The sequence below is a fragment of the Chiloscyllium plagiosum genome, unplaced genomic scaffold (genome assembly GCF_037043375.1).
Source record: "Chiloscyllium plagiosum isolate Xiang-an unplaced genomic scaffold, Cpla_swu_hap1 HiC_scaffold_8, whole genome shotgun sequence".
NCBI classification, from domain to species: domain Eukaryota; kingdom Metazoa; phylum Chordata; class Chondrichthyes; order Orectolobiformes; family Hemiscylliidae; genus Chiloscyllium; species Chiloscyllium plagiosum.
This window is the reverse complement of record NW_028270146.1, coordinates 104762595-104776519: the sequence shown is the minus strand read 5'-3', so window position 1 is coordinate 104776519 and position 13925 is coordinate 104762595. Positions and strand designations below refer to the sequence as shown.

At 41.9% G+C, this 13925-nt stretch overlaps 1 protein-coding gene across 2 annotated transcripts in view; it reads left to right on the top strand.

Annotated features, from left to right (window-relative positions):
- cdan1 (codanin 1) overlaps window positions 1-13925 on the top strand; it is a 130406-nt gene that overhangs the window by 111032 nt on the left and 5449 nt on the right. Inside the window, exons 24-26 of one of the 2 annotated variants that reach the window (XM_043698387.2) lie at window positions 5600-5707; window positions 6466-6529; window positions 11317-11513. In XM_043698387.2, coding sequence (XP_043554322.2) covers window positions 5600-5707; window positions 6466-6529; window positions 11317-11513 — 369 coding nt within the window. The remainder of the gene's footprint in view (window positions 1-5599; window positions 5708-6465; window positions 6530-11316; window positions 11514-13925) is intronic. The other variant, XM_043698388.2, reaches the window with a different exon arrangement.

The window sequence follows — 13925 nt, the reverse complement described above, 5'->3', positions numbered from 1 at the left end:
TCTCCAGTGGTTATTCCTCTGTCAAATAGATATTCAGCTTTTGGATGTGTTGAAAAGTCTCTCTGAGGAACATGGAAGGGGCAATTGGACAGTTGAAATTATTTTAATGTTAAGCAGCATTTGACAAAATTTAGTTAAATTACTGTTAAAGGGGACTGTCCTGTCAGGGGCAGAGACAGGAGATTCTGTGGCAGTGTGAGCATAAACTTAGGATGGTTTGTTACCTTCCTGGTGCTAGGATTAAGAACATCTCTAAATGTTTGAAGCATATTATGAAAGGTGAGATTGAGAAGCCAGAAATTATTGTACACATTTGTAGGAATGACATTTTTAGGGAACAGATTAAAGCAGTACAGAATGAATTTAAGAGGTAGAAGATTAAAACAAACCTTAAAGGTAGTAATTTCTACTTTACTCTCAATGTCAAATGAGGGAAGGGACAAAAGGATAAAGGAGTTGAATCAATCACTGAAGAGCTGGTGTACTGTTCAGGGCTGCAGGTTTTTGGACAATTGAAATGTCTTCTGGGATAGAAAAGACCCGTTCAAAAAGGATAGGTTTAATCTGAGCTGGAAAGGGACCAGTATCTTAGCAGGAATGATGTGGAGGTGCCGGGTGTTGGACTAGGCTGTACAAAGTTAAAAATCACACGACAAACAGGTTATAGTCCAACAGGTTTAATTGGAAGCACTAGCCTTTGGAGCGACGCTCCTTCATTAGGTGGTTGTGGAGGACACAATTGTAGGTCACAGAATTTATAGCAAGTTTACACCTTCAACACATTATCTGGGCTGACACAAATTGTTAAAGATAACCTGAGAATGTAACTTGGTCATTCTAACAGATGAGAGACTTAACAATCAAGGTATTTTTCAATGTATAATTTCAGTTACATCACACTGTAAACTTTTGCTATAAACTCTGTGTCTTACAATTGTGTACTCCACAATCACTGATGAAGTAGCGCTCTAAAAGCTAATGCTTCTAATTAAACCCATTGGACTATAACCTGGTGTCGTGTGATTTTTAACTTAGCAGGGAGATTTGCTTGTTCCATTAAGGGAGACTGTATATTGAAAGAGAGGGGGAGTGGAGGAATTCCAAGTAGCAGTGTAAACAGAAGGATTAATGGGGAAGGTTCTGAATGTGAAGAGAGCATGTCAGTTAGAAAAGAAACACAAGAGAGAGTCAAAGTATGTAGTAACTTTGAAGAACTGAATTGCAGTTATTTTAATGCAAGGTGTCTTACAGGTAAAACTGATGAACTCAGTGCATGTTTAAGAACATGGGATTGGGACGTCATATCTATTACAAAAACTTGGCTGAGAGATAGACAAGATTGGCAACTCAGTCTTCCGGGTTTTAGACGCCAAAGGAAGGATAGGAAAAGAGGCAAGGAAGGTGGGGTGTGTGGCATTTTTGATTAAGGAATATATTACTGCTGTAACTAGAGAAGATGTTTCTGGAAAATCGTTCAGTGAAAATACATGGGTAAAAATTACGAATAAGAAAGCAAAAAGTCCCTTTTAATGAGATTGTACTATATGTGCCACCACCACCCCTCCCCCCTGATTTTTCTCATCAATATGTGGATGTGGGGCAAAACTAGACTTTCCTTTGGGCAATAAGGCAGGGCAGGTGACTGAAGTAAAAGTGGGGGAGCACTTTAGATCTAACAATCATAATTCTATTAGTTTCAAGTGGTGATGAAAATGGATAAAAGTTCTATAAAAGTTAAAGTTTTTAATTGGAGTAAGGCAAATTTTAATGGTGTGAGACAAGAACTTGCAAACGTTTATTGGAATAGACTGGTTGCAGGTAAAAGGACATCTGACAAGTGGGAGGTGTTCAAGAGTGTGATGACGAGAGTTCAGAGGCATCAGGTACCTGTTAAGGTGAAGAGTAAGGCTGGAAAGATTAAGGAACAATGGATGAGTAAAGATATTGAGGGTTCTAGTCATGAATGAAAGATAATCTTCTTTTAGATATCGACAACTTGGTTCAATTGACTATGTTAATCAACGTAATGAGCACAGGGAGACAGTGAGGTCTGTAGATGCTGGAGATCAGAGTTGAGAGTGTGGTGCTAGAAAAGCACAGCAGGTCAGGCAGCATCCGAGGAGCAGGAAATTCAACGTTTCGGGCCGGAGTCCTTCATCAGTAATAAGCACGGGCATTCTTAAGAAAGAAATCAGGAAGGCAAAGAGGCAGTATGAGAGAGCATTAGCAGAGAAGGCTAAGGATAATCCAAAGCGATTCTACAAATACATTGAGCTAGTGAGTAACTGGAGAGAGGGTTGGCCTCTTAAAGATCAAGGTGGTTGTCTTCGTATTGAAGCCCAGGAGATAGGGGGGATACTATATTAATATTTTGCATCATTTTTTACTGTGGAGAAAGAAATGGAAGACTAGAAAATGCAGAGAAATTAACTTTGATGTTTTAAAAACAGTTCACATTACAGAAGTGGAAGTTTGGCAAGTTTTAGAGAGTATAAAGGTGGATAAATCTCTGGGACCTGATGTAATGGAGTGATGGAGAGGGATAAGTGTGCACTGCAGGGCAAGAGTTATAGCTGGGGGCAGAGAAATTATGATGCGGTGAGGCATGACTTAGGATGCGTGGCTTGGAAAAGCAGGCTTCAAGGCAAGGGCGTAATTGATATGTGGAGCTTGTTCAAGGAGCAGCTATTGAGTGTCCTTGATAAGTATGTACCTGTCAGGCAGGGAGGAAAGGGTCGTGTGAGGGAGCCGTGCTTTAATAAGGAATTGGAATCCCTTGTTAAATGGAAGAGGGCAGCCTATGTAAAGATGAGGCGTGAAGGTTCAATTGGGGCGATTGAGAGTTATAAGGTAGCCAGGAAGGACCTGAAGAGAGAGCTAAGAGCAGCAAGGAGGGGACATGAAAGGTCCTTAGTTGGTAGGATTAGGGAAAACCCTAAGGCTTTCTATAAGTATGTCAGGAATAAAAGAATGACTAGGGTAGGAATAGGTCCAGTCAAGGATAGTAGTGGGAAGTTGCGTGTGGAGGCTGAAGAGATTGGGGAGACACTGAATGAATACTTTTCGTCAGTATTCACTCAGGAACAGGACATTGTTGCCGATGTGAATACTGAGTCACAATTAAGTAGAATGAATAGCTTTGAGGTATGTAGGGAAGAGGTGTTGGAAATTCTGGAAAGGGTGAAAATAGATGTCCCCTGGGCCTGATGGCATTTATCCTAGGATTCTCTGGGAAGCAAGGGAGGAGATTGCAGAGCCATTGGCCTTGATTTTTATGTCCTCGTTGTCTACAGGAGTAGTGCCAGAAGACTGGAGGCTAGCAAATGTGGTTCCCTTGTTCAAGAAGGGGAGTAGGGATAACCCTAGTAACTATAGGCCGGTGAGTCTCACTTCTGTTGTGGGCAAAGTCTTAGAGAGAATTGTAAGGGATACGATTTATGAACATCTGGATAGGAATAATATGATCAAGGATAGTCAGCATGGTTTTGTGAAGGGCAGGTCGTGCCTCACAAACCTTATTGAATTCTTTGAGAAGGTGACTAGGGAGGTGGACGAGGGGAAAGCGGTAGATGTGGTGTATTTGGATTTTAGTAAGGCGTTTGATAAGGTTCCCCATAGTAGGCTACTTCAAAAAATACGGAGGTATGGCATTGAGGGTAAGTTGGAGGTTTGGATTAGGAATTGGCTGGCTGGAAGAAGACAGAGGGTAGTAGTTGATGGTAAAGGTTCATCTTGGAGTGCAGTTACTAGCGGTGTTCCGCAAGGATCTGTTTTGGGACCATTGCTGTTTGCCATTTTTATAAATGACCTGGAGGAGGGGCTAGAAGGTTGGGTGAGCAAGTTTGCGGATGATACGAAAGTCGGAGGAGTTGTTGACAGTGAGGAAGGATGTGGCAGGTTACAGCGGGATATAGATAAGCTGCAGAACTGGGGAGAAAGGTGGCAAATGGAGTTCAATGTAGCCAAGTGTGAGATGATTCACTTTGGTAAAAGTAACAAAGATGGGGTACTGGGCTAATGGTCAGACACTTGGTAGTGTGGATGAGCAGAGGGATCTTGGAGTCCATGTACACAGATCTTTGAAAGTTGCCACCCAGATAAATAGTGCGGTGAAGAAGGCATATGGCGTACTGGCTTTTATTGGTAGAGGAATTGAGTTCCGGAGTCCTGAGGTCATGTTGCAGTTGTATAAGACTCTGGTGCGGCCGCATCTGGAGTATTGTGTGCAGTTTTGGTCGCCATACTATAGGAAGGATGTGGAGGCACTGGAACGGGTGCAGAGGAGGTTTACCAGGATGTTGCCTGGTATGCTAATTAACCTTGTCAAAGGTTTTACTAAAATCCAAACAAACAGTACAGCAGTAGATGTTGTTTATTTGGATTTTAGTAAAGCCTTCGATAAAGTTCTGCACTGTAGACTAATTAGTAAAATTAGGTCCAAAGCTGTGCAGGTGAGGTGACTTGGCCATGCTAAGTAGCCCATAGTGTTCAGGAATGTGTAGGTGAGGTATATTACATAGAACATAGAAGAATACAGCGCAGTACAGGCCCTTTGGCCCTCGATGTTGCGCCGATCCAAGCCCACCTAACCTACACTAGCCCACTATCCTCCATATGCCTATCCAATGCCCGCTTAAATGCCCATAAAGAGGGAGAGTCCACAGCTGCTACTGGCAGGGCATTCCATGAACTCACGACTCGCTGAGTAAAGAATCTACCCCTAACATCTGTCCTATACCTACCACCCCTTAATTTAAAGCTATGCCCCCTCGTAATAGCTGACTCCATACGTGGAAAAAGGTTCTCACTGTCGACCCTATCTAAACCCCTAATCATCTTATACACCTCTATCAAGTCACCCCTAAACCTTCTTTTCTCCAATGAAAACAGCCCCAAGTGCCTCAGCCTTTCCTCATATGATCTTCCTACCATACCAGGCAACATCCTGGTAAACCTCCTCTGCACCCGTTCCAGTGCCTCCACATCCTTCCTATAGTATGGCGACCAAAACTGCACACAATACTCCAGATGCGGCCGCACCAGAGTCTTATACAACTGCAAATTCTTCTCAAGGAGGTCTTAGCCGCCGAATGCATGATGACTCGAGCCATTTAGTAAAGGTTGTTGGTTGGGTTGGGTTGGGGGTGGTGATGGTGATGTTTCGCTGCAATGACTCCTGTTGAATTGTGGATATGTGTATATTTTAGATTGGGGAAGGAGGTTTGATTGATATACTCATTGATCTTCAGGCTCAGGTGTATACGGATATTGACTGGCCTCATTCAGGTTGAACCTTTGGCTGAGAAACTTGAAGTCTGCTGGTATCAATGGGGCTGAACCACAGAGGGAAGAAAATTGAAATGGCCAGCAGGGGATAAAAGTACAGGAGGGCCACAAGTTCTCACTCTCATCCTCAGTTCCTTATTTGAACAAATTAGGACTTAACCATTAGTCGCTCGCATAATCCAAAGGCAGTCAGTCCATACATTGAGAAAGATATTTATGTCCTAAAAGCATTAGAATTTTTTGTTGAAATCTTTGTTAGGTATGGTTTTGAACCCTATTGTCTGATTTGCTGTGTACCCTTCCCCTTTTGTAGGAGGTGTTGAGTATTACATTGGGTCCCAGGCACAGCAATGAAAGAGTGGACCACAAACAACTTGATGACTTATTAAGAAGGTTACGCCAAACTTTAAGATGTAGACAGGTATACTTTTTTAAATTTCGATTTGTTCGTTTAAAAAGATACATTTCCAGGACTTCAGTGAATTACTAATTTAAGCAATAGTGTTATTAAAAAATGCAGATTCTGTGTATTACCCCCCCCCCCCCCCCCCAAGGATGGTGGTAGTGGTTGGGAGAGACCCTAGACTGGTCATCAGTTATGTTATGATAGTGGATGATAATCAGATGAAGCAAATCATTTCAGGGTTTCTTGAATCAAGGTTATGACTGGTAAAGACAATTCTCAGGATGAAAGATCTGTGTGCAGGTTTTATAAATGAATGACCAAAACTGATCTGTATTTAATATTTCTGCATAAAATGTTACAGTGAACTTGTGGGAAAAATCATTAAAATGTTTATTAGGGGTAGTATGTTCCACTTTTTCAATAATTGGCAGTTCAAATCAGGTGGATGTCTCACAAGCATCATTTCATGTCTATAAGGAAAGAATTAGAAACCAGTGTCAAACATGAGGAACACTATACTTGGAGCATTTTCCATTGTTCTGATCTTTATATTATCCAAAAGATATAGAAGCATTGGAGACTGTGCAAGGGAATGCAGATTAGTACATGTGTGAGAAAGGAATGTAAGATTTCCTGATGAAAGTGACGTAAACCAGTTGTGACATTTGAGCACCTCTATGCTGTCTGTTCTATGTAATCTCCTCATGACTTAATCATAGAACTGTAAACTGAAGGGGTGGAAATTGTGAACCAATTTTTTTTTTGTTTTGCAGTATATGTGTCCAGTAATTGAACAGTCCCTTGCCAAGTACACTGTGGAACTTGCTTCTTTGTTAGGTATGTAATTTTATCAAAAAAGTCTTTCCCTATGCTTTCTACATGCATCTCCAGGTGCAAATATTCTTGTATACAGAATATATACAAGAATGTATACGTGTGTACATTTCATAAATCTTAACAGTGGTACTAATGTGGCTGAGATTTTTTTCCCCCACAAAGTATTTGTAGGTGAAAACAAATGTTTGACATTTTTTTTCTGGTGGAATAAGTTATAATGATCTATAAACTAATGGGATGAAGGCATCTCTTTTGGAGATTTACAGCGCAGAAAAAGGTCCTTCAACCCATCGTGTCTGTGCCGTCAAAAACAACTATCCAACTATTCTAATCCCATTTTCCAACACCTTGTATGCCTTGGTGTTGCATGTACACGTCTAAATACTTAAATGTTATGAGGGTTTCTGCATCTACCACCCTTACAGGCAGTGAATTCCAGATTCCCACCACCCTCTGGGTGAAAAGATTTTTCGTCACATCCTCTCTAAACTTTCTGCCCCTTACCTTAAATCTGTGCTTCTTGGACGTGGATCTTTCGATCAAGGGAAGAAGTGTCTTCCTTTTTACCTATTTACAGTCCCCATAATTTTATTATATCATATTATCATAGGTTGAAGATAGTGCAGGGTAGGCATGTCCCTTTGAAAACAAGGCAAGATTTGTAAACCATGGATGACAAGAGTAGTTGTGCGAGTTGCCAAGAGGAAAAGGGAAGCATATGTTAGATCCAGGTAGCTAAGAACTGAACTATCCCTGGAGGAATATCAAGAGAGTAGCACCAATCTTAAATGATAATAAGTGGGCTAAAAGGGGTCATGAAATAAATTGCGTGAGCAGAATTAAGGAGAATCCCAAGACCTTTTATTTGTATATAAGAAGCAAGAGGGTAACTAAAGAAAGTGAAAGAGTTGGTCCACTAAATGATACCAAAGGAAGGTTGTGTGTCGAACCTGAGAAGTGGATGAGATTCTCAATGATTACTTTGCATCAGTGTCCACTGAGGAGAGGGACATGATGAATGTTGAGATTAGAGATAGAAGTTTGTTTACTCTGTGTCACATTGGCATAAGGAGGTAGGATGTATTGGGTAGGCTAAAGGATATTAAGGTGGACAAATTACCAGGACCAGATGGGATCTATCCCAGGTTGCTGAAGGAGGCATGAGAGGAAATAGCTGGGGCCCTGACAGATATAATTTGTAGCAAGCTTAAACACAGGTGAAGTGCAGGAGGACTGGAGTGTTGCTAATGTTGTCCCCCTGTTCAAGAAGGGTAGTAGGGGTATTCCAGGTAACTACAGACCAGTGAGCCTGACGTCAGTGGTGGCAAAGTTACTGGAGAAGGTACTGAGGGATAGGATCTAATTATATTTGGAAGAGAATGGGATTATCAATGATAGGCAACATGTTTTTATTTGGGGGGAGATCGTGCCTAACCAACTTAGTAGAGTTCTTTGAGGAAGTGACCAAGTTGATAGATGAAGGGCTATAGATGTCATATAGATGGACTTTAGTAAGGCATTTGATAAGGTTCTCCATGGTAAACTAATGGAGAAAGTAAAGTCACATGGTTTAGATTAGATTACTTAGTGTGGAAACAGGCCCTTCGGCCCAACAAGTCCACACCGACCCGCCGAAGCACAATCCACCCATACCCCCACACCTACCCCTTTTAACCTAACACTACGGGCAATTTAGCATGGCCAATTCACCTGACCCGCACATCTTTGTGACTGTGGGAGGAAACCGGAGCACCCGGAGGAAACCCACGCAGACACGGGGAGAATGTGCAAACTCCACACAGTCAGTCGCCTGAGTCGGGAATTGAACCTGGGTCTCTGGCGCTGTGAGGCAGCAGTGCTAACCACTGTGCCACCCACAAACCCCTGGTGTGCAGGGTGTTCTTGCTAGGTGGATAAAGAACTAGTTGAGCAACAAAACACAGAGAGTAGTAGTTGAAGGGAGTTTCTCCAAATTGTGGCCGGCACGGTGGCACAGTGGTTAGCACTGCTGCCTCACAGCGCCAGAGACCCGGGTTCAGTTCCTGCCTCAGGCGACTGACTGTGTGGAGTTTGCACGTTCTCCCCGTGTCTGCGTGGGTTTCCTCTGAGTGCTCCAGTTTCCTCCCACAGTCCAAAAATGTGCAGGTCAGGTGAATTGGCCCTGCTAAATTGCCCGTGGTGTTAGGTAAGGAGCAAATGTATGGGTGGGTTGCGCTTCGGCGGGTCAGTGTGGACTTGTTGGGCCAAAGGGCCTGTTTCCACACTGTAAAGTAATCTACTCTAAAATTTGCAGAGAAAGGTGACCAGTGGTCTTCCACAGGGATCAGTGCTGGGGCCACTGTGGTTTGTGATATACATAAATCATCTGGAAGAGGGCACTGATGGTATGATCAGCAAGTTTGCAGATGACATTAAGATTGGTGGAGTAGCAGAAAGCATAGGGGACTGTCAAAGAATACAGGAGAATATCGATAGACTGGAGAGTTGGGCAGAGAAGTGGTCAATGGAGTTCAATCCAGACACACGTGAAGTGATGCATTTTGAAAGGTCTAATTCTAGAGCGAACTGTACAGTAAACAGAAGAGCATTAGGAAAAGTTGATGAGCAGAGAGATCTGGGAGTTCAGGTCCATTGTACCCTGAAGGTTGCTGTACAGTTGGATAGAGTGGTCCAGCATATGGTATGCTTGCCTTCATTGACGGGGTATTGAGTACAAGAGCTGGCAGGTCAGGTTAAAATTGTATGAGACTTTGGTTCGGTTGCATTTAGGAAACTGTGTACAATTCTGGTCGCCACATTTCCATAAGGATGTGGATGCTTTGGAGAGGGTGCAGAGAAGATTTACGAGGGTGTTGCATGGTATGGAAGGTGTTAACTATGAAGAGATGTTGAGTAAGTTAGGATTGTTTTCAATAGAAAAAAGGAGATTGAGTGGGGACCTGATTGAGTTCTACAAAATCATGAAGGGCAGAGACAGGGTGGATAGGGAAAAACTTTTTCCCAGGGTGAGGGATTCAGTAACGAGAGGTTACGTGTTCAAGATGAGAGGAGAGGGTAGTAGGTGCCTGGAATGTGTTGCCAGCAGGGGTAGTAGAGGCAGGCATGGTAGATTCATTTAAGGTGTGTCAGGACAGATGCATGAATAGGTAGGGAGGAGAGGGACACAGATGCTTAGGAATTTGGTGATAGGTTTAGACAGTGGATTTGGATTGGCACAGGCTTGAAAGGCCAAAGGGCCTGTTCTTGGGCTGTAAATTTTCTTCTTCTTCTTTATATCCCCCTCAGTCTTATCAATCTACTTTCATAACCGAAACTGTCCAACCTAGGCAACCTCCTGATAAGTCTCCTCTGTACCTTCTCCATATAATGTGGATTCTGTACCTTCTCCATATAATGTGGATTCCAAAACTTCACACACTAGCTGTAACTAAACCAGGGTTTTTTTTTACAGTTTCAACATAACGTCCTTACCTTGACTAATGAAGGCAAGCCTATATAATGTATTTCACAGCCCATGAAGTATACACTTGGGCATCCTCTCTTGACCATGCTCCTGTTACTGACTGTGTGGTTTGAAAAACCTATTTTGTTTATAGCCTCTTCTGAGTCACTCACAAATATCGCTTCCTGTAACAGTAACTGAATCTGAATTATTATGGTGTAGAGAGGCCATCCAACCTGTTAAGTCAGCATAAATTCTGAGCATTTTGACTTACTGTCAATCACCTTCCTTTTCACTATAGCCTTGCACATCGTTGCTATTTAATAAACCAACTAATGCTCTCTTGGATGTCTCAATTGAACCTGCCCTCACCATTTTTCCAGATGATGGACCACTTGCTGTGTATAAATAGTTTTTTTTTCTTATTTTGCATTTCCTTCTTTTACAAAAGACTTTAAATCTCTGCTGCTTGTTTCTCAATCCTTTTAGGAGCGGAAAAGTCTCTCTCCATTTACTGTGTCCAGGCCTGTCATGCTTTTGAAAGCTTTCAAATCTCCTTAGCGACAAAAAAAACTGCAGATGCTGGAATCCAAAATAGACCAATAGGAATTTCCTTCACATTCTGCTCTCCAAGGAAATAGGTCCAAACTTTCTCAAGTCTCTTTATCCCAGGAACCATTCATGTAAATCTGTTTCAGTTGATCAACATAACTGCCACTACCAGGCCATTCCCTATTTAATAAATCTATTCAACTTACTTGAAATTTGTTGGTTCCATAATCAGATTTTAACTCTTAATCTATATTCAAACCTGAATTATTGATTAGAACTTAACATGTGAACCTTAGTCTACACTCACTTGGTCTATATCTCCCGTAGGTATAGTCTCCTTACCATCTTCCCCTTGTTGATCAATTATATCTAACCAAGATTGCAGATACCCACTCAATTTAATGGAAGTTGGTGCCTGAAAATGCAACACTCAGGAGTCTGCCTAGGTTAAATTCTGGAGTAAAATTGAAACCTTAATCTCATGGAGGTGATGTTGCCAGTGAGCCCACATTAACTACTGTAGTTGTCTTCAACAGTGAAATTTTTCTTTTGTACTATTACTCTAATTTTTCATGTAACTATCCTGTCCTTATTTTAAGACTTGTGTTTGGGGAGCTAACTTTTGTCAGTTATGGCAGGTTTCTTTGCTCATGTTGTAATATGTTTACATCATGATTTTTAATGTACATGTGGCATAAAGGAAACTTTCAGCAGTAGATTAGATTAGATTACTCTTACTTTGCAATACCTTCAACTCTACACAACTGCAGTCTCACCTGTTTTTTTTCCACAGTTGGAGGAGAAGTTCCACTCTCTAACCGTAATATGAAGAAGGATTCCAGAGACCAGGCTTCTTTTTGCAAGTCTATCCAGCATTTGCTTAGTTTCCTCCTCACTTTGTGGAAGGATGAATTCTGTGTGCCTATACCTTTTCAACTAATATTTAGTGAGAAGAACATTTCCTATACAATAGAGACAAGAAATCGGAAGGTAACTTTTAAGTGCTTTTGAAATACAATGACATTCTGTATGACTCTTTTCCAGTTGTCTCATTTTGAACTTCAGGCTGCTAATTATTTTTGGAGACAGATTCTCAAGTCATGGGTTTGCTCAATTCTGTTGATTAGTGGCAGTGAGAGTCGTCTGAAATCTGAATTAGGCGGAGCTAGGACATGGAGGCTCATGACCTGCACCTGTGTGACTAGTTGCAGTTAGGAACAACCACCTGACGGATGCTCTTGGTAACTTAGGCCGCAACAAGATGGCTTCTCGATGCAAGTTAGCATGACAAAATGGCTTCTAAGCTGCTAACTGCTAATTCTGCTAAAGTTGCATAAATAACTAACCACAGACTGCTACAAAAAGAGATTAGCAGACAATGTGCCCTATAGGATACAAAAGTAACTCGACAAGATAATAAAGTACTAACCATTCTGGCTGACCTTCGGGTGCAGGTGTAGCGGCTGTGTCATGAGAGAAAAGTGACTTGAGCGTTGGGACATAAATTGTTTACCAGTTAATATCATTGGACCAAGTAACTGCCAATGAAGCAATACCAAGTATTGATTGGTAATTGTTTGAATATACTGTGCGATCATGCTATGTACCCTGCTTTAAGAAAAGTATAAAAATGCCTTTGTATTAGGCTGTGTGTGTAGCTCATCCAAGGAATATGGAAGTGCTCAACTTGTGTTTCCAGACGCAATGCACCCAGCCGTATGAAGAAATAACGAGTGAAGTCTTCAACAGCAAGATCAATTATGAATGCTTATTGACTGATCGTGGAACCGAGAGGCCCCGCTGGGGTTCAGGATCTTCAGCATGAGGCATTGACTTTGCTGGATGTGGCAACGTGAACTCAAGGAGAAAGTGAGGTCTGCAGATGCTGGAGATCAGAGCTGAAAATGTGTTGCTGGAAAAGCGCAGCAGGTCAGGCAGCATCCAGGGAACAGGAGAATCGACGTTTCGGGCATAAGCCCTTCTAAGGGCTTATGCCCGAAACGTCGATTCTCCTGTTCCCTGGATGCTGCCTGACCTGCTGCGCTGTTCCAGCAACACATTTTCAGCAACGTGAACTCAAGTTAAACATCTGTAATATGTTCCCTGTGTAACTGTTGAGCAAGGAATATTTGAGTATTGATGAAAGAAGAACATGATCTCAAAGCTTTTATTCTTGTACTCATCAGGGAAAAATGATGTGCTCGAAGGGTCGAATGGCCTACTCTGGCAACTATTTTCTATGTTTCTAATACCAAATCTCAAAGGGAACAGCAACTTATACTTCATGTGAAAAAAAAGTGATGGTTTGACAAGGAGACTATAATTGATGGAGGTGTTGCTATAAAGAATATATTAGGAAACAGTTAAATGTTGCTTTTGTTTAAATTCAAATGAAGCAATTCAGTCTGGGCAAGGCATTGTCATAGGTATTGTCCCTATAAATAGCTGTCTCCAAGCTTTTGACTTGTAAAATGGTGCAAGACGTGAACATGTTCTATATTTACATAGAAAAGGGTCCTCTGTATGAATATACATGGCTTTTTGCACTCAAGTGAGCCACACAGCCTCCTACATTAAAGTACTTTAATTTGATTTAATTCTTAGCATAATTGGGATTGTTTAGCAAATCCTCTCCATTCTGGGAATCAAATCTAATGGTGGATGCCTTGTTGAGTCTGTAAGCACGGACTGACTGAGAACAGTTAGTACACTATCTATTGAAGGAACAACCTAGATCTATTTAATACTAATAGCCAGTTGTTGGGAAGTACTGCCGACAGAGCTGGCATTGCAGTAGCACTAAAATTCTTGTGCTACGTTACTCGTTTGTGTGATAGGCAGATCGTTTTTTTGACTTGACAACAGCATCTTGTTAGTGGCGAACACCACTTGTGTTGGTCCTGAATAGTAGCAGCATGAAACAGCAAGCTTCACCTTTGAACCAATTTTTGTGACACCTTATAGGGGGGATGTCAGGGGTAGGTTCTTTACCCAGAGAGTGGTGGGGGCATGGAATGCGCGCTGCCTGTGGGACTGGCAGAGTCAGAATCATTGGCGACCTTTAAGCGGCAATTGGATAGGTACATGGATGGGTGCTTACGCTAGGACAAATGTTCGGCACAACATCGTGGGCCGAAGGGCCTGTTCTGTGCTATTTTTCTATTCGAGCCTCAAGCTTCCAGGATGAAAAAATGGCTTGGGCCATTAGAGAGAATAAATCAGCAGATTACTCAACTACAATGAGTTGAGGAAAGGGAATGTGTGTGCAGGTGAGGAAGGAAATTCTTACGTGAGGCCGCAGATTGAAATATAGCAAATATATAATGTGTAAGGGCTAGGTGATTAGAGGTCATTCCATTGGAAATGTATTTTTTTTAGAAACTAAGATGTTAGTGAGGCCTG